We start from the raw sequence: 15,956 nt of genomic DNA on the forward strand, positions 1-15,956 counted from the left end.
CAGATCAAAACCACAATGAGATACCACTTCACACCCCAGTAGGATTTTTTTTTTCCCTGAAAATGGGAAATAGGGCACCTGGGTGGCTTAGTCGGTTAAGTGACCAACTTCAACTCAGGTCATGATCTCATGGTTCACTAGATTGGGCCCCTTGTCAGGCTGTGTGCTGACAGCTCAGAGCGTGGAGCCTGCTTCAGATTCTCTCTCTGTCTCTCTCTGTCTCTCTCTGTCTCTCTCTGTCTCTCTCTCTCTCTCTCTCTCTGTCTCTCCCTCCCTCCCTCCGCCTTTCCCCTACTCTCATTCTGTCTCTCCCTCTCTGTCAAAATTGAATTTAAAAAAAATTTTTTTTAATGGGCAGTAGTATTGGCAAGGATGTGGAGAAACTGGAACCCATGTGCATTACCAGTAAGTAGTACAGCCATTTATGGAAAACAGTCTGGTGGGTCCTATAAAAAAGTTAAACAGAATTACAATAAGATCCAGCATTTCCACTGAAAGCAGGGACCCACACAGATAGTTTTGCACCAGGGTTTATTACACCAGAGTTCTTCACAACAGACAGAAGGTGGAAAACAACTTAAGAGTCCATCAACAGATGAATGGATAAACAAAATGTGGTGTATACATACAATGGAATATTATTCAGCCATAAAGATGAATGAAATTCTGATGTATGCTATAACAGGGATGAACCTTGGAAGCCTTAATGCTAAATACAATAAATCAGGCACAAAGGGACAAATATTGTATGATTACACAGATATGAGGTATCTAGGATAGGCAAAACATAGAAATAGAAAGTAGAATAGAGGTTGCCAGGGCTAGGGAAGGGCGGTGGAATGGGGAGTTATAATTTAATGGGTATGGAGTCTGATTAGGGTAATAACAAAGTTCTAGAAATAGTGGTGATGGTTACATAACATTGTAAAGGTACTTAATGCCATTGGATTATACACTTAAAAATGGCTAAAATAAGCACCTTAGTGGCTCAGTCAGTCAAGTGTCCGGCTTGTGATTTTGGCTCAGATCATGATCTCACATTTCGTGTATTTGAGCCTTGAGTCAGGCGAGCTTGCTTGGGGTTCTCTCTCTGCTCCTTCCCTGCTCATGTTCTCTCTCTTTCTGAAAATAAGTAAATAAACAACACTTTTTTAAAAAGATGGTTAAAATGTTAAATTTTATATATTTTTATTATAAGAAAATTAAAAGGGTGCCTGGGTGACTCTGTTGGTTAAGTGTCCAACTTTGGCTCAGGTCATGGTCTTGTGGTTCCTGAGTTTGAGCCCTATGTCAGGCTCTGCGCTGACAGGTCAGCTTCAGATTCTGTGTCTCCTGCTCTCTCTCTGTCCCTCCCCCACTCGCTCGCACTGTCTCCCTCTCTCTCAGAGAAATAAAAACATTTAAATAAATAAATATTTATGAGAATATTAAAAGAAAAATAAAACCCTCAGTAACAAAAATATAGCTAGGAATAAATCAAGCATTTTATATGTAAGATTTTTATAGAGAAAACTGAATGACATTAGCGAATTTCCAAATAAAGGGAAGTATAATATGTTCATAAGGTTTGGGGTTATCAAGATGCCAAATCGCCTCAAATCAACCTATACAGTCAAAGACATTCTAATCAAAATCTCAACAGTTTTCTACAGTTGTGAAGCTGATTCTAAAATTTATATGGGAGGGGCGCCTGGGTGGCTTAGTCGGTTAAGCGTCTGACTTTCGCTTAGGTCATGATCTCGCAGTTCGTGGGTTCGAGCCCCGCGTCGGGCTCTGTGCTAACTGCCAGCACAGAGCCTGGAGCCTGTTTCAGAGTCTGTGTCTCCCTCTCTCTCTGACCCTCCCCTGCTCACGCTGTCTCTCTCTCTCTCTCCCCTAGAAATAAATTTAAAAAATAAAAAAATAAAAATAAAATTTATATGGGAGGGGTGCCTGGAGGCTCAGTCAGTTAAGTGTCCAGCTCTTGATGCTGGCTTGGGTCAGGATCTCACGGTTCCTGAGATCAAGCCCTGAGTCTGGCACTGCACTGACAATGTGGAGCTTCTTGGAGTTTTTCTCTCTCCCCCTCTCTTTGCCCCTCCCTCTCTCGGTCTTTCCCTCTCTCTTTCAAAATAAATAAACCATTTTTAAAAAGTAATAAATACAGGCACCTGGATAGCTCATTCAGTTAAGTGTCCGACCTCAGATCATATCACAATCTTGCAGTTCACGAGTTCGAGCCCTGCGTCGGGCTCTGTGCTGACAGCTCAGAGCCTGGATCCTTCTTCAGATTCTGTATCTCCCTCTCTCTCTGCCTCTCCCTCACTCATACTCTTTTTCTCTCTAAAATAAATAAAACATTAAAAAAAAATTTAAATATAATTTATGTGGGAGATCAAAAGGCTTACAAATAAGGTTTTCTTGTAATTTTTGAATGTTTGTTTTTGAGAGTGCTGACCTCAGCATAGTTTTTTAACTGACCCCAGTTTTTTAAGACAGTTTTTTAATTAAATTTTTTTTAAATATATAAATTTTTTAACTTTTTTGAGAGAGTGCATGCACATAAGCAGGGAGAGGGGCAGAGAGAGAGAATCTTAAACAGCCTCCACACTTAGTGTAGAGTCCAATGCAGGATTTGATCCCACAACCCTGGGATCATGACCTGAGCTGAAATCAAGATTTGGATGCTCACCTGACTGAGCCACCCAGGCCCCCCAAGAAAGTTTTTAAAAATGATAACACAGTAGAGAGGGCTTTTATCACTGTGCATCAACATTAACTACAGAGGCACTGTAATTAAGATTGTACAGTATTGGGGTCACCTGGATTGTTCAGTTAGTTAAGTCTTCGATTTCAGCTCAGGTCATGATCTCAACGGTTCGTGGGTTCGAGCCTTCCATCAGTTTTTCGGCTTTCAGCAGGGAGCCTTCTTCAGATCCTCTGTCCCTCTCTCCATCTGCCTGTCTCCTGCTTGTGCTCATTCATTCTCTCCCTCTCTCTCAAAAAATAAAGGACAGAAAAAAAATATTAAAAATCACTTGGTAAAAGCTGAATTAATCAGTAAATGGTGCTAGGACTAGTTATTTTCCATGAGAACAACAGTATAATTAGAATGCTATTTCTTACACCAACGTATATTTCAGATGGATTAAAGACCTAGATGTGAGAAGGAAAGCTTAATAGGAGAACATTTTTTAGTTCACATTATATAAGGATTTCTTTTTAAACTAGACACAAAAAAAAAATAAAAAAATAGAAATCTTTTACTACATTAAAATTTCTGAAAACTTCTGTTTATCACAAGATACTCTGTTTATAACAAAATGAAGAGCCAAGCAGGGCGCCTAGCTGGCTCAAACAGTAGAGCACACCACTCTTGATCTCATAGTTGTGAGTTCAGGCCCCATGTTGGGCATAGAGCCTACTTTTAAAAAGTGAAAAGACAAGTTACAGATTGAGTGAATTGGTACAGATGTAGTAGATGAAAAATAAGAACATGGGAATTAAATAATTCTTAACCAATTTAGAAGTCAGAATGGTTCAAAAAAAAAAGAATAGTAGTAACCCCTGGTGGAAGGCAGGACACCAGCTTACCAGCTTGGAGGGGTGGGAAGAGGGCTTTGGGCTGTGACCAGTATCTTATAACTTGTGCTCATAGCAGATACATAGGTGCATATGCATAGAACTTCATTAAGATGTACCCTTAGGACTTGTATATTGTACCATTTTAAAGTTCAACCTTAATAAAAGAATATTAGTAAATAATAAACTAGATTTAATGAATATATATGCATACATAGAATTTTACAGTCTGAAAATATCTATATTTTTCATATCTTTTTTTTTTTTAATTTTTTTTTTAAATGTTTTATTTATTTCTAGGAGAGAGAGAGAGACAGCATGAGCAGGGGAGGGTCAGAGAGAGAGAGACACAGACTCTGAAACAGGCTCCAGGCTCTGAGCTGGCAGTCAGCACAGAGCCCGACGCGGGGCTCGAACCCACGAACCGCGAGATCATGACCTAAGCGAAAGTCGGACGCTTAACCGACTAAGCCACCCAGGCGCCCCTATATTTTTCATATCTTAACAACTGTTATAGTAAAAGATATACTCACCAAATTCTTTATTGGTTATCCAACAGACTTTTTAATAAAATCACAAAAAATACTGGCTACTTGGAACAAGTATGAGCCCCCTCACTCCCCCGGCTAGCCCTTTGATTAAAAACAAAAACAACTCTTTAATAGTGAATAGAAAAGCATTTCCCTCTAAAACTATACTGAAACTACTGAACTCAGAAAAATACATTACCTGAAATGCATTTACTATTAGAAAAAGGCTAAAATAAAGGAATCTAGTACTTATCAGAAATTAGAAAAATGAAAGATATTTGAAAGTAAGAGATAATAATGCTACAGTTCATGAAATGGATGGGGTTTTTTTTTTTCAAAGTTTATTTATTTTTTAGTAATATCCATACCCAACATGGGACTTGAACTCACAACCCCAAGACCAAGAATCGCATGCTTATCTGACTGAGCTAACCGGATGCCCCTAAGATGAATTTTTAAAATAACAAATCTAAATTTATTTCTTGTAAAACAAAACAAATTCCTTAATAGCCTAATTAGAGAACAAAAATATATGTATCAGGAATGAGGAAGGAACCAACCATAGATGTGGAAGAGATTAAAAAACAGAAGAAACCACATGTAACCCTGTAGAAATTTTAAACAGTTCATCTCCCTCCCCCAAATTTTTGAAATAACCAGGGGATTTGGGGAAAACATTAAAAAACAAGGAAGGAAACCTAAGAAGAATAAGAAAAGACACATTTGAGCATATAAAATTTTAAGATTTTAATCTGCAGAAATCTACCATATACTATCAGTAAATAAGTGGTATATTCTGCACATATTGTGGAATATATTTGCAACCCATGACCAATAGAAGATTAATAGCCACAGTAAACAGAGCTTTTATTAACTCCGTAGAAAAGGAGAACCCAATAGAGATATAACCAAAAGATGTGAATAGGCAAATCACAGAAGATATCCAAATGGCCAGTAAATACGTATAAAGAGGGACTCCTGGGTGGCTCGGTTTGTTAAGTGTCTGACTCTTGATCTCAGCTCAGGTCTTAATCTCAGGGTCACGAGTTCAAGCCCTGCTTTGGGCTCCACACTGGGCGTGGAGCCTACTTTAAAAAGTAAATAAAGTAGCAATAAGATAGCATGTTATAAGTAAAAAGCATAATAACATAAGCCAGTAGAGCTTGTGGAAAAACAGCACTCATGCATTAAATGTAGAAATGGAAATAAAATGTTAATGCCTTTTTTTTTTTTTTTAATTTCAGAGAGAAGGAGTGAGTGTGCGTGTGAACAGGGGAGAGGGGCAGAGGGGGAGAGAGAGAATCCTAAGCAGCCTCCATGCTCAGCATGGAGCCCAACGCGGCTGATCCTGTGACCCTGGGATCATGACCTGAGTTGAAACCAAAAGTCAGATGGATACTCCGTGCTTCTCTGGCCGCCCCAGTGTGCCTTTTTAAAGAAAAGGAGACAGTAATATGTATTATACCATAATTTGAATTGTTGTTCATTCTCTTAGAAATAAAACACAAGTACATTAGGATACATATACAAAGATGTTTATTGTAACATTATGTATAGTAAACAGAATAACCAAACTGAAAATACATTGAAAGTTAGGGAATAATTGAGTAAACTTTAGTACGTGCATATGTGGACTGTTAATGCAGCCTTTAAAAATAGAGCTATTCCTGTGTCCTTTAGGGAATTTCATAATTTTCTGTTGAGCTAGAAAAGCTAGATGCAGGGGCGCCTGGGTGGCTCAGTCGGTGAAGTATCCGGCTTCGGCTCAGGTCATGATCTCGCGGTTCGTGGGTTCGAGCCCCACATCGGGCTCTGTGCTGACAGCTAGCTCAGACCCTGGAGCCTGCTTCCGATTCTGTGTCTCCCTCTCCCTGACCCTCCGCTGCTCATACTGTCTCTATCTCTCTCTCTTAAAAATAAATAAAACATTTTTAAAAAGGAAAAAAAAGAAAAGCTAGATGCAGAGAAGTATATGAACTATAATCCTCTGTAGGATAAACAACAGCCTAAACCTTGACCCCATTTGTGTGTGCACATGTCGTTGTATATGACTCTGTGAACATGAATGGATGTGGACCAGGTTGTTAACGTTAATTACCTTAGAAAAAGAGTAAGCTTCCCCTTGGGGAAAAAAAGTATTTTTTATGGTGTCTTTGTTGAAACAACATTGTTAAACAGCCCCAGTTATATAAAGTTGTATATGCTTATGAGGTATGACACACATAAAGATATAAATGAAAGTAGGACCACTGGCTTCCACAATACCAGCGGGCACCATTCCCACTGCGGTCTGTCAAAGTGGCGTTCCTGGGAGTTGCTCAGTAGGACAGCCCTGTGGGAAAGGAGGGTCATTAGGGGCACCTGGGTGTCTTGGTCAGTTGAGTGTCCAGCTCTTGATTTCAGCTCAGGTCATGATTCTAGGGTCTTGAGATTGAGCCTGAGTTGGGCTCTGTGCCAAGCGTGGAGCCTGCTTAAGATTCTCTATCCCTCTTCTCCATTCTTGCATGCTCTCTTAAAAAGGGGGGGGTCATTGAAGATAGACATGCTTGTCTCTGGATGTTATTTATGTAATCATAAAAATAAGAACTTTTTCCAGTAGAACGGGGAATACATGTTTTCCCCACAGTAGTGCATTTTACCATTAGTGACAACCAATGTACCAAACCAAAAAGAGCACCAGAATCAGGATGTGGGAAACCTGAGTTTTGAGTTTGGACTAAGTAGTCTCATCTTTCTGAGGCTCACTTTTCTCAGGTAGTAAATAGAGATCTTACTAACTTACCTTACTGCTTCTCCAGAGCTATTGAATGATCAAATGAAATGATGGGTATTCACTTTAATAGATGAGACATTTAAACATAGGGATTTTATTCCCAAATCTTCTAGATAGCAAACCTTTTAGAATAGAATCTGTGACTAATTCACCTAACAGTATCTTGTTCAGTTAGTATCTGCTGAGTGTTTGAATCCCTAACGACTAGTTATTTATATGTGGGTTGTGACTGGATTTATTTTCAAGGTAACATATTATTATAAGTGCTTATTATAGACATCCTTGTAATATTTTCCTGCTACTTAGAAATGTGAAGCTTGGAGACTGTATCTTGGGGGTTGTTTTGTTTTTGTTTTTAATTTTAGTTAACATATCTTGGGGTTTTTGTTATCAGATCGATGAGGTCCTGAGACAGGAAGACAAAGCTGAAGCTATGTCTGGCCATATTGATCAGTTTCTGATAGCCACGTTCATGCAACTAAGACTCATCTACAACACACATATGGCAGATGAGAAATTGGAGAAAGATGAGATCATCAAGCTTTATAGCTGTATCATTGGCAACATGATTTCGGTAAGGCCAACTCTACAGAACCTGAGCTTCCTTTCAGTCTCTCATCCTGCTTGGGTTCTAGAACCTGAATCTGTGCAGATGTTTCATTGAAGCCTACATCATGTACAGAGTTTTACTTGCAGACTGCGGACTACTTTCATTGGATGTTGGGCGACACTCCAGCTTGCCTTATTGCTAGGGTACAAAATAGAATGCTTACATACTAACTAGAATTCTGCTTCCTGCCAGTGTCTTCATCAGAGATGGTAGGACCCCTGGCTGCACTGTCACAGATAACTGCTCACAATAAAAGTAGTCTTACAACAGAAAGGAAGGAAGCACTCCAGTTAGTTTTGGCTATTTCTGGAGGTTTGAGGGAGTCTGCTGATTTTTTTCCCCTACTACTCTGAATTTTTTTTAACATAGTGTAATTGTTTGTGCCACCCACATTTATCTTCACTGCTCTATCTATTGGGTTTCATACCTAACACAAGTATGATTGGATAGCTGTTTCAGATAGAAAGCCTTGCCCGGGAGGCCTCCACTGGAGTACTGAAAGACCTGATGCATGGCCTCATCACCTTAATGCTGGACTCTCGGATTGAAGATCTAGAGGAAGGACAGCAGGTGATCCGCTCTGTGAACCTCTTGGTGGTGAAGGTTCTGGAGAAATCAGACCAGACCAACATCCTGAGGTATATCTGTGCTCTCATCATTTGAGCCTGCAACAGCCTCTCTTCTGTCTACCCATAGAAACCAAAGTCACTAAGACCAGTTATAACTATAGGTTTGCTTAATAAATTGACTTATTACTCTTTTCTTCCTCATGAACCAAAAGTGTTCTGAGATAGCAGCTAAAACTAGTAACGACTCAGTAAGCCAGCCAGCATCAAGAATTTTCTGGAATAGGGGTGCCTGGGTGGCTCAGTCAGTTAAGCATCCAACTCGTGGTTTCGGCTCAGGTCACAATCTCACAGGTTCATGAGTTCGAGCCCCACATTGGGCTCCACCTGACAGTGCAGAGCCTGCTTGGGATTCTCTGTCTCCCTCTCTCTCTGCTCCTCCCCTACTTTCACTGTCTCTCTCTCAAAATAAATAAACTTTAAAAAAATTATAAAGAATTTTCTAGGATAGAACTATCATGCTTGTTGGTTACCTCTCCTTTCATGTATATCTCAGGTGCATTTCTCTCTCAGCTACCAGTGACAGTGAAAACCAGAGTGACAGGCTTTACCATTTATCAAGTGGTAACTGAGAAAGCTTAAATGATTGATGTTTATTTTCTTTATAGCTGAATGTCAAGTAATTAGAAACAATCCTGATCCATAGGCTTTCAATTTATTAGATGGATACAGAATATTTACACTTGGCCTTTCAATGTAATTAGAATGCACATTTGAAGCTTATTAATGCTATCATGCTGGGATTTTTTTTCTAGTGCCCTACTTGTTTTGCTCCAAGACAGTCTGCTAGCAACAGCCAGTTCTCCCAAATTCTCAGAGCTTGTTATGAAGGTAAAGTTGAAATAATTTGATCTCTTTTCTTCCAAAGATGCAATATGTTGTTAAAGTGTGTAGAAAGGGCAGTTGAAAGTAAGACATAGACTCAGATCAACCAAGGCACACTTGAAAAAATATACTTGGTCTCCAGTTTATACCCTATGCTCAGGCCTCAACAGTTCTTGGCCTCAATCAAAAGGGAAAGACGAATTATCCTAGAAGCAAAAGGCAATTAGTTTGATGAAACAAATTTTATACCTTTTTTGGGAAAGAGGTGTGTATAGCCCTGTAATATTTTAGCCCCTTGAACAGAAGACCCTAAATGAATATATCTACAACATGATAACATTGTTATTACACTGTAATTGAGTTTGTGTCCTTGGGTCAGAACTGTTCTACTGTTGGGTCCCATGCCCAGTTCTCCACACCTTCTCACCATTTAAGGTCCATCTCCAGGGAGTGAGAAGGAGGTGTGGGGATGATTACATGGATGGCTCGTAACGCTCTTGCCAGCGATGTGCTTTTAGTTTTAGCAGCTAAACTGAAAAGACATGGTGGTGTTCCACGCTTATATCCCTGACCATCTTTTTGGAAGTGACCGCAGAGCTTAGGGCAGGTGAAGGCTAATAGGAATGGTCCTCATTCTTCAGCTGTTCCTCCTTTCTTTCTTTTTCCAATAGTGTCTCTGGAGAATGGTTCGACTCTTGCCTGATACCATCAACAGCATTAATCTGGACAGAATTCTTCTGGACATACACATTTTCATGAAGGTCTTCCCCAAAGAGAAACTGAAGCAGTGCAAAAGTGAATTTCCCATAAGGACCCTAAAGACGCTGCTGCACACTTTATGCAAATTAAAAGGGCCCAAGGTATGTGAGAACAGCAGCCAGCTGGTCCCTGAGGGAGCTTGAGAGAACATTGTGCATTGCTGTCATTTCAATGTGCGTGTGTCTCCTGCAGATCCTAGACCACCTAACGATGATTGACAACAAGAACGAATCTGAGCTGGAGGCCCACCTCTGCCGGATGATGAAGCACAGCATGGACCAGACCGGGAGCAAGTCTGATAAAGAAACGGAAAAGGGAGCATCTCGAATAGTAAGTGTCCTGGCTTGAAAGACTGAGGGTGGTGATCCTGTCACAGACGTAAGTGCTGGAGCCCATCTTTCTGAGGGTCTAAGGTAAAGGCTCAGGAATTGGGCCGGTCACTCTCCTGCTGAGGTGTCAAAACCATTTTCTACCTTTAAGTTTTCAAATATGAACTAGTTCTAACCACGTGCCTCTTGGTCCCTAAGAAAGGTTTCTGTACTTGTGCTTAAGGCTTTGGTTGTCAGATACATCCACTGAGCTCTACTGATTTAGGGAGGAATGGGCCAAGGTCCTTCCTCCTCAGGTTTAGTTGAAAACCTACAGGCATTAAGTAACCCAGAATGTTAGTGTTTTCCACGCAGACATTGGTGCTTCTGTCATCCACAGGAACATACCAGCCTCAGTTCTTATCCAGCCATGGGTTCCTAATTAATAACTCAGGTCTAGCCAGTCCTTTGTGTCTTTCAATTTCAGGATGAAAAATCATCAAAGGCCAAAGTGAATGATTTTTTGGCTGAGATTTTTAAGAAGATTGGCTCTAAAGAGAACACCAAAGAGGTAAGAGGGAAAGGGTCGACCCAAATGGGCTTCAGCTTTATAGAGAAGGGCCACTGACTAATGTGTACCTCCTCTTCCTTTTTCTTATTAACCAGGGCCTAGCAGAGTTATATGAATATAAGAAGAAATATTCAGATGCAGACATTGAACCATTTCTGAAAAATTCCTCCCAGTTCTTCCAGAGCTATGTTGAAAGAGGCCTTCGGGTGATTGAGATGGAGAGGGAGGGCAAAGGCCGTATTCCCACATCAACAGGTATGGTTTCCTCTAGTAGCTGCAGGGATGAGCTCAAAATACCTCCGAGCTCAAGAACTAGAGGTTTTGATTGGTTTACATTTATGCCTGCGCTCTTCAGTACTTAATTGTCACCAGTGATGTTCACATGGCTACAGTCAGTTCTGTCACCTGACTTGACCCATCATCAGTGTTTAACAAGGACAGTGTTCCCTGCCCTTGAAACAATTTCTTCCCTGGACTTCTAGGGCTTCTTCCCTGTCCGTTCTCTTTGGTCTCCTCCTACCCAGCCTTCCTGGCCTCTTCCTTCTTGGTCTCTGATTCATCTTCTCCTTGAACTCTTCATGTTGGTGCTCCCCAGGCTTTGGTCGGTAACCGTCTCTTCTTACCCTCATTCCCTTAACTAATCCATGTAGTCTCATCACTTGAGATACCGTTTACATGCCAGGAAGGCCCAGTGTTGTTTTGGGTCCAGCCCAAAGCTTCTTCCTAATCCCAACAGACACATCCTGTGTGACGCCTCCACTTGGGTCTCTAGTAGGCAGGGTAAACTCAACATGTCACTGCTAAGCTCCAGGTATTCCTCCAAACCCTGCTGTTTCCTTTCTTCTCCATCTGAGGTGATGGCAACTTTGTCCGTCTAGTTTGCTTAGACCCAGAGCCTTTGAGTCTTGTCTTCCTCTCTGTCAGGAAATCCTTTTGGCTCTGCCTGCACACTGTGTGCAGAGTCCACATGCTCCTCTCATGACCTTCCCGGCTGCTGCCCTGATGTGAGTGTCATCATCTCTCACCTGGTTTATGGCACTGTCTCTGAGCTGACTTCCTGGCTCCACTGTCGCCTTCCCATGTTTATTTCCACACATAGCATCAAACAGCACTTCTCAAGTGTTTTCCAAAGGCTCTCCCTTTCTCAGCAAAAGCAAAAGGCCTTCTAGAGATCTCCGAGGTTCTATATTGTAAGGCCTCCTGAAGCCACCAGCCACATCACCTACTCACTCCACTCCAACTCCCATTCGACTCCAGCCCCCACCAGCCTCCTTGCTGTTCTGGAACACAGCAGGCATGGACCTGCTCAGGGCCTTTGCACCAGCTGTTTCTTACATGTAGATTGCTCTTTCACAAGATAGCCTTTGGCTCTCTTTCTTCCATCAGATCCTTTGTTCAGACACCACTATCTTGGGGAGACCGTTCTTAACATTTGTAATCTACCCTCCACCCCTTGATAAGCAAACCATGGTATGTCCATATGTAGACCTTCTGTTCATTACACTTTGAGGAAAGAAAAAAAAACTCTTAAGGTCTCAGGTGTAATTTAAGGTGTAAAAAAGAAAAGAAAAATAATTTCAGAAAACACACCTGAAGCTTCAGCCTAGCAAAATATATGGTGAGAGAGAACATGACTGGAATCTGAAAACCACAGAGGATCACTTCTCAGCCTTCTGGCTCAGACCAAGTGTGAAAACCACAAAGGAACAGTTTTACAGGCCAACAAATTTGGGAATGTAAGAGGAGGAGTTTCACAGACGTCACAGAGAGCTAACTGCAGGACGAATGTGAGAGCTCTGCTCTGCATGGTTTAAGACTCTTGACAGCTCGTTTCTAGAACTGACACCTCCAATGTCTTCCTTTTGTCTCTAGATGCTGAGAGCAGTAATTTACAGCTACTGGCTTTTCCACTATGGGAAAGTAATGTTTCAGCTTAGCATTGGAGAAGCTTTCATTCCTGTCATTCAGCAGTACCTGTTGAGTGCCTGCTGTGTGCCTGGCAACAAACGGACAAAACCCTCTGCTGGAATTTAAAGTCCACCAGGATAGGGCACCTGGGTCGCTCAGTCGTTAAGCATCTGACTGGCTCAGGTCATGATCTCACAGTTGGTGAGCACGAGCCCCGCTTCTCTCTCTCAAATAAATAAGTAATAGATAATAAATGAGCAGATCATCCACAAGGGTAGAGACCGACACCGAACAATTACCCTCATAAATACGTTATATGGTGTGTCACGGGGTAGGCAGACATACCGTGGTTTGCTTGGTCGAGGCAGAGCCCCCTTTTCTCACTTCCAAAGTCCTCTCTGGTGACATCCAACATTTGATTAATACTTGGGGCCTGAACAACACATTTGTGACACACGTGCGTGTCCCCACCGATGCCTGAGCGGTTTTGTGTGGAGAGCATTCCCACACCCCTCGCTGCCGGCTCTCACATCCTCCTCCGCCCGCCCTCCCCGTCAGGGCATTCTCCTCGCGTTTGCGTCAGAGGTTCCTTTTTTCCCTCCGGTGACCTTGTGTGCGACTTTTCGGTTTGCCATAAGGGAGTTTTTCTTCCCAGGACCTTATCTCTTTGGCTTAGAAAATGCACTTTCTAACGCATTTTCTTTGATCTCAGCTTGGGTGTTTTAAATGCCTGCATTTTGTAATTGTTCCTTCTCAGAAATTTAAGAACTGTGACAGACTTTTTTGGTTTTTCCCCTCTCCTGCCAGAATATTGTTCTCCGTGCTGGGAGTGACAGATGCTCCCCTTCCTCCCCCTTCTTTGGGTGTTTATGGGACACCTCCGTTTCCGCCTCGCCCCCACGAATACGCTGTAGCCTTCAGCTCCTTACTCTCCTCACCGGTTTGAATAAGCACTTCCCCCTGTGTGTCACCTGGTCCAAACCGAGTCTGATCGTTGCCAACATTTAAAGTCCACAGGTTTCTCAGCTGGACACTTACCATAGCGCCAGGAGTAGCGTAGGCCTTTTGGCCCGCCCAGCTCACCGTGGGGTCATGGGATACAGCCCCGCACACGCCAGGATGTAGATGCACGGCCCGACCTCCATTCTGCTCTTTGTTGATTCCTGAAGCTCTCACTCAATTTGTCTGGTGTATTTCAGAGCACCCTTCTTCACCAACTCCAGATGGACTCTTCTGGATTTTTTCAGTCTTTATAATGCCGATATCTAGGTCCCAAATCGTTCGCTGTGGCGGCAGATTAACCAGGCCAGACTGGAAGTGGGACGTGGGTACCCCTGAGTGTCCTTTCCACATTTCCTCTCTAGGCATCTCCCCTCAGACGGAGGTCACATGTATGTCTGCTCCCACAAGCACAGTGTCCTCCATTGGTAACACAAACGGAGAGGAGGTGGGACCGTCTGTCTACCTGGAAAGACTCAAAATCCTCCGACAGCGCTGTGGTCTGGACAATACAAAGGTACCGCCCCTTTCCTTCCGCGTGGCTCAGGGACAGGCTGGCCCGTGTCGCTCCAGAGCTGCCCACTGACCCGCTTTGCCAATGTCTCCCCTTGTCTCCACAGCAAGATGACCGACCTCCGCTGACCTCTCTGCTCTCCAAGCCAGCAGTTCCCACCGTTGCCTCTTCCACGGACATGCTGCACAGCAAACTCTCGCAGCTCCGGGAGTCCCGGGAGCAGCACCAGCACTTGGACCTGGATCCTCACCAGACTCACTCTTCAGGATCCATGGCCACGTCCTCGTCCTCCACAGCGAACATCGACGACTTGAAAAAGAGACTGGAGAGAATAAAGAGCAGTCGCAAGTGAAGCTGCCCCAGCCCCCCGGCTCCCCGCAGCTTCGTTCAGTTCACTAAACTCGGGAGTCCTCCTAGTAGAAGGGCCTCGGCGGGCCCGGCGCACACAGACTGGCCGGCTGGGCCGCGGCGCGGGTCTCTGTACATACTCTGCTTCTCCGCCAGCGCCCGCCTCTAGAAGACCATCCGTGTAGTAGTTTAGTGCACAGACTTGTAAACAGCTGCCCTCCTCTCAGCTCCGACTAGTCTCCATAGCCTTGGTCTTTTATTTTTAACTGCTCATTTGTAAAGTCGTCCTGATCTTTCCTAGCTTTTAACTATTAGACACTCTTTAATAGTTCTTCCTTTGAGTTGGTGAGCTCTTCTCCCTGTAGCCCTGAGGGGTCCCTGTATTCTGTATGAATGCATGGCATGACACAACTAATTTAAGAGTCTTTTATAAATAAAGTTTGCATTAACTAGAACTGCCTCCCACGATGCTCCGTATCTGGGCAGCTCTCTCTGTCGTCTATTCTTGGGCCCGGCCGGCCAGCAGCCAGAGAAGGCTTAGGAAGGACTGCTCACGGAGCACCGCCGGGTCCGGGCGCACAGACGTGGGCTTCTGCTCCCTTGGGAGGAGCAGCAGTGCTCCTTCTCTGCTTTCCAGGTGCAGCTCCCAGGAGAGCAGAGTCATCCCTTCCTTCCCCATTTTGAGGTCCTGGCCATGACTTCCCTCCCACCAGCACTGTGGTTCCAAGGAGCTCTCAGGCTTCCTGCCACTTCGCACGCGAGGTGGGGCCCCCAGATGGCGGGGCCACGGTGCTGCTTACTCGGGGACTGGACTGGGGGGCTCAGGAGCTTCCTGCCTGGTTTCTGACTCGGAGTCTAAACCCACAGCTGCTTCACAGTCTGAGGACCGGAAAGTGAATGGAGGAGTGTCCTCCAGGAGAAATTCCCCAGGGCCTCCTTCCACAGTCAGAAAAGCTCCTTAGTACTAAGAGGCTCTGGATTCACACAGGTGACTTCCTGGGTAGCCAGTGGGGTCAAGGAACATTTTTCTAAACTACCTTTTACTCAGCTGGCACTGAAGCAATGAAAGGCTGACAAAGTTGCTTCGTGGCTCTCAGGTGGCCCCTGTGCTGCCTGAAATCACACCCGCCTCTCCCCCCGGAGTGGGAACACAGGAGTAGGCGTTCCCTGGAAGGAAGATGGAGGCGTTAGTTCGCTGCTGTGCTAGGACAGCGTATTTGGAAAGAGTGGCTGTGCCTGGTCAGCAGTTTGTATGCTGGCAGCTGTGTTGAAGGGAAGCAGTCTTGAGAATGTGTGCCCTGGTTTCAAAAGTAGAGTTGGGATAGTCTAATCCTTAATCCGTTTCCCCAGTCTGGTTAAAAGCTCTGGCTGGGGGCGCCTGAGTGGCTCAGTTGGTTAAGTGTCCGACTTCGGCTCAGGTCATGATCTGGCAGTTTGTGAGTTCAAGTCCTGCATTTGGCTCTGTGCTGATAGCTCAGAGCCTAGAGGCTGCTTAGGATTCTGTCTCCCTCTCTGCCCCTCTCCCACTCATGCTCTCTTTGTCTCTCAAAAATGAAAAAACATTAAAAAATAAATTTTAAAAAAGCTCTGGGCTGCCGAGGTCCTGCAAACTCACTGAATTTCC

General features: G+C 43.7%; 1 protein-coding gene across 2 annotated transcripts in view; it reads left to right on the plus strand.

The window, feature by feature from the left end:
* The window catches only part of CKAP5 (cytoskeleton associated protein 5), a 110,920-nt gene extending 96,133 nt beyond the window's left edge, over positions 1-14,787 (plus strand). For both annotated transcript variants that reach the window (XM_039226747.1, XM_039226748.1), the window contains exons 36-44: positions 7,259-7,438; positions 7,925-8,112; positions 8,856-8,931; positions 9,597-9,785; positions 9,877-10,014; positions 10,480-10,563; positions 10,659-10,818; positions 13,836-13,987; positions 14,091-14,787. In XM_039226747.1, the coding sequence (XP_039082678.1) occupies positions 7,259-7,438; positions 7,925-8,112; positions 8,856-8,931; positions 9,597-9,785; positions 9,877-10,014; positions 10,480-10,563; positions 10,659-10,818; positions 13,836-13,987; positions 14,091-14,336 (1,413 nt within the window). In that variant the 3' untranslated portion in view covers positions 14,337-14,787. The remainder of the gene's footprint in view (positions 1-7,258; positions 7,439-7,924; positions 8,113-8,855; positions 8,932-9,596; positions 9,786-9,876; positions 10,015-10,479; positions 10,564-10,658; positions 10,819-13,835; positions 13,988-14,090) is intronic.
* Positions 14,788-15,956: the final 1,169 nt, after the last annotated feature.

This window comes from Hyaena hyaena, unplaced genomic scaffold, assembly GCF_003009895.1.
Source record: "Hyaena hyaena isolate Hyena2069 unplaced genomic scaffold, ASM300989v1 scaffold_23, whole genome shotgun sequence".
Taxonomy (NCBI): domain Eukaryota; kingdom Metazoa; phylum Chordata; class Mammalia; order Carnivora; family Hyaenidae; genus Hyaena; species Hyaena hyaena.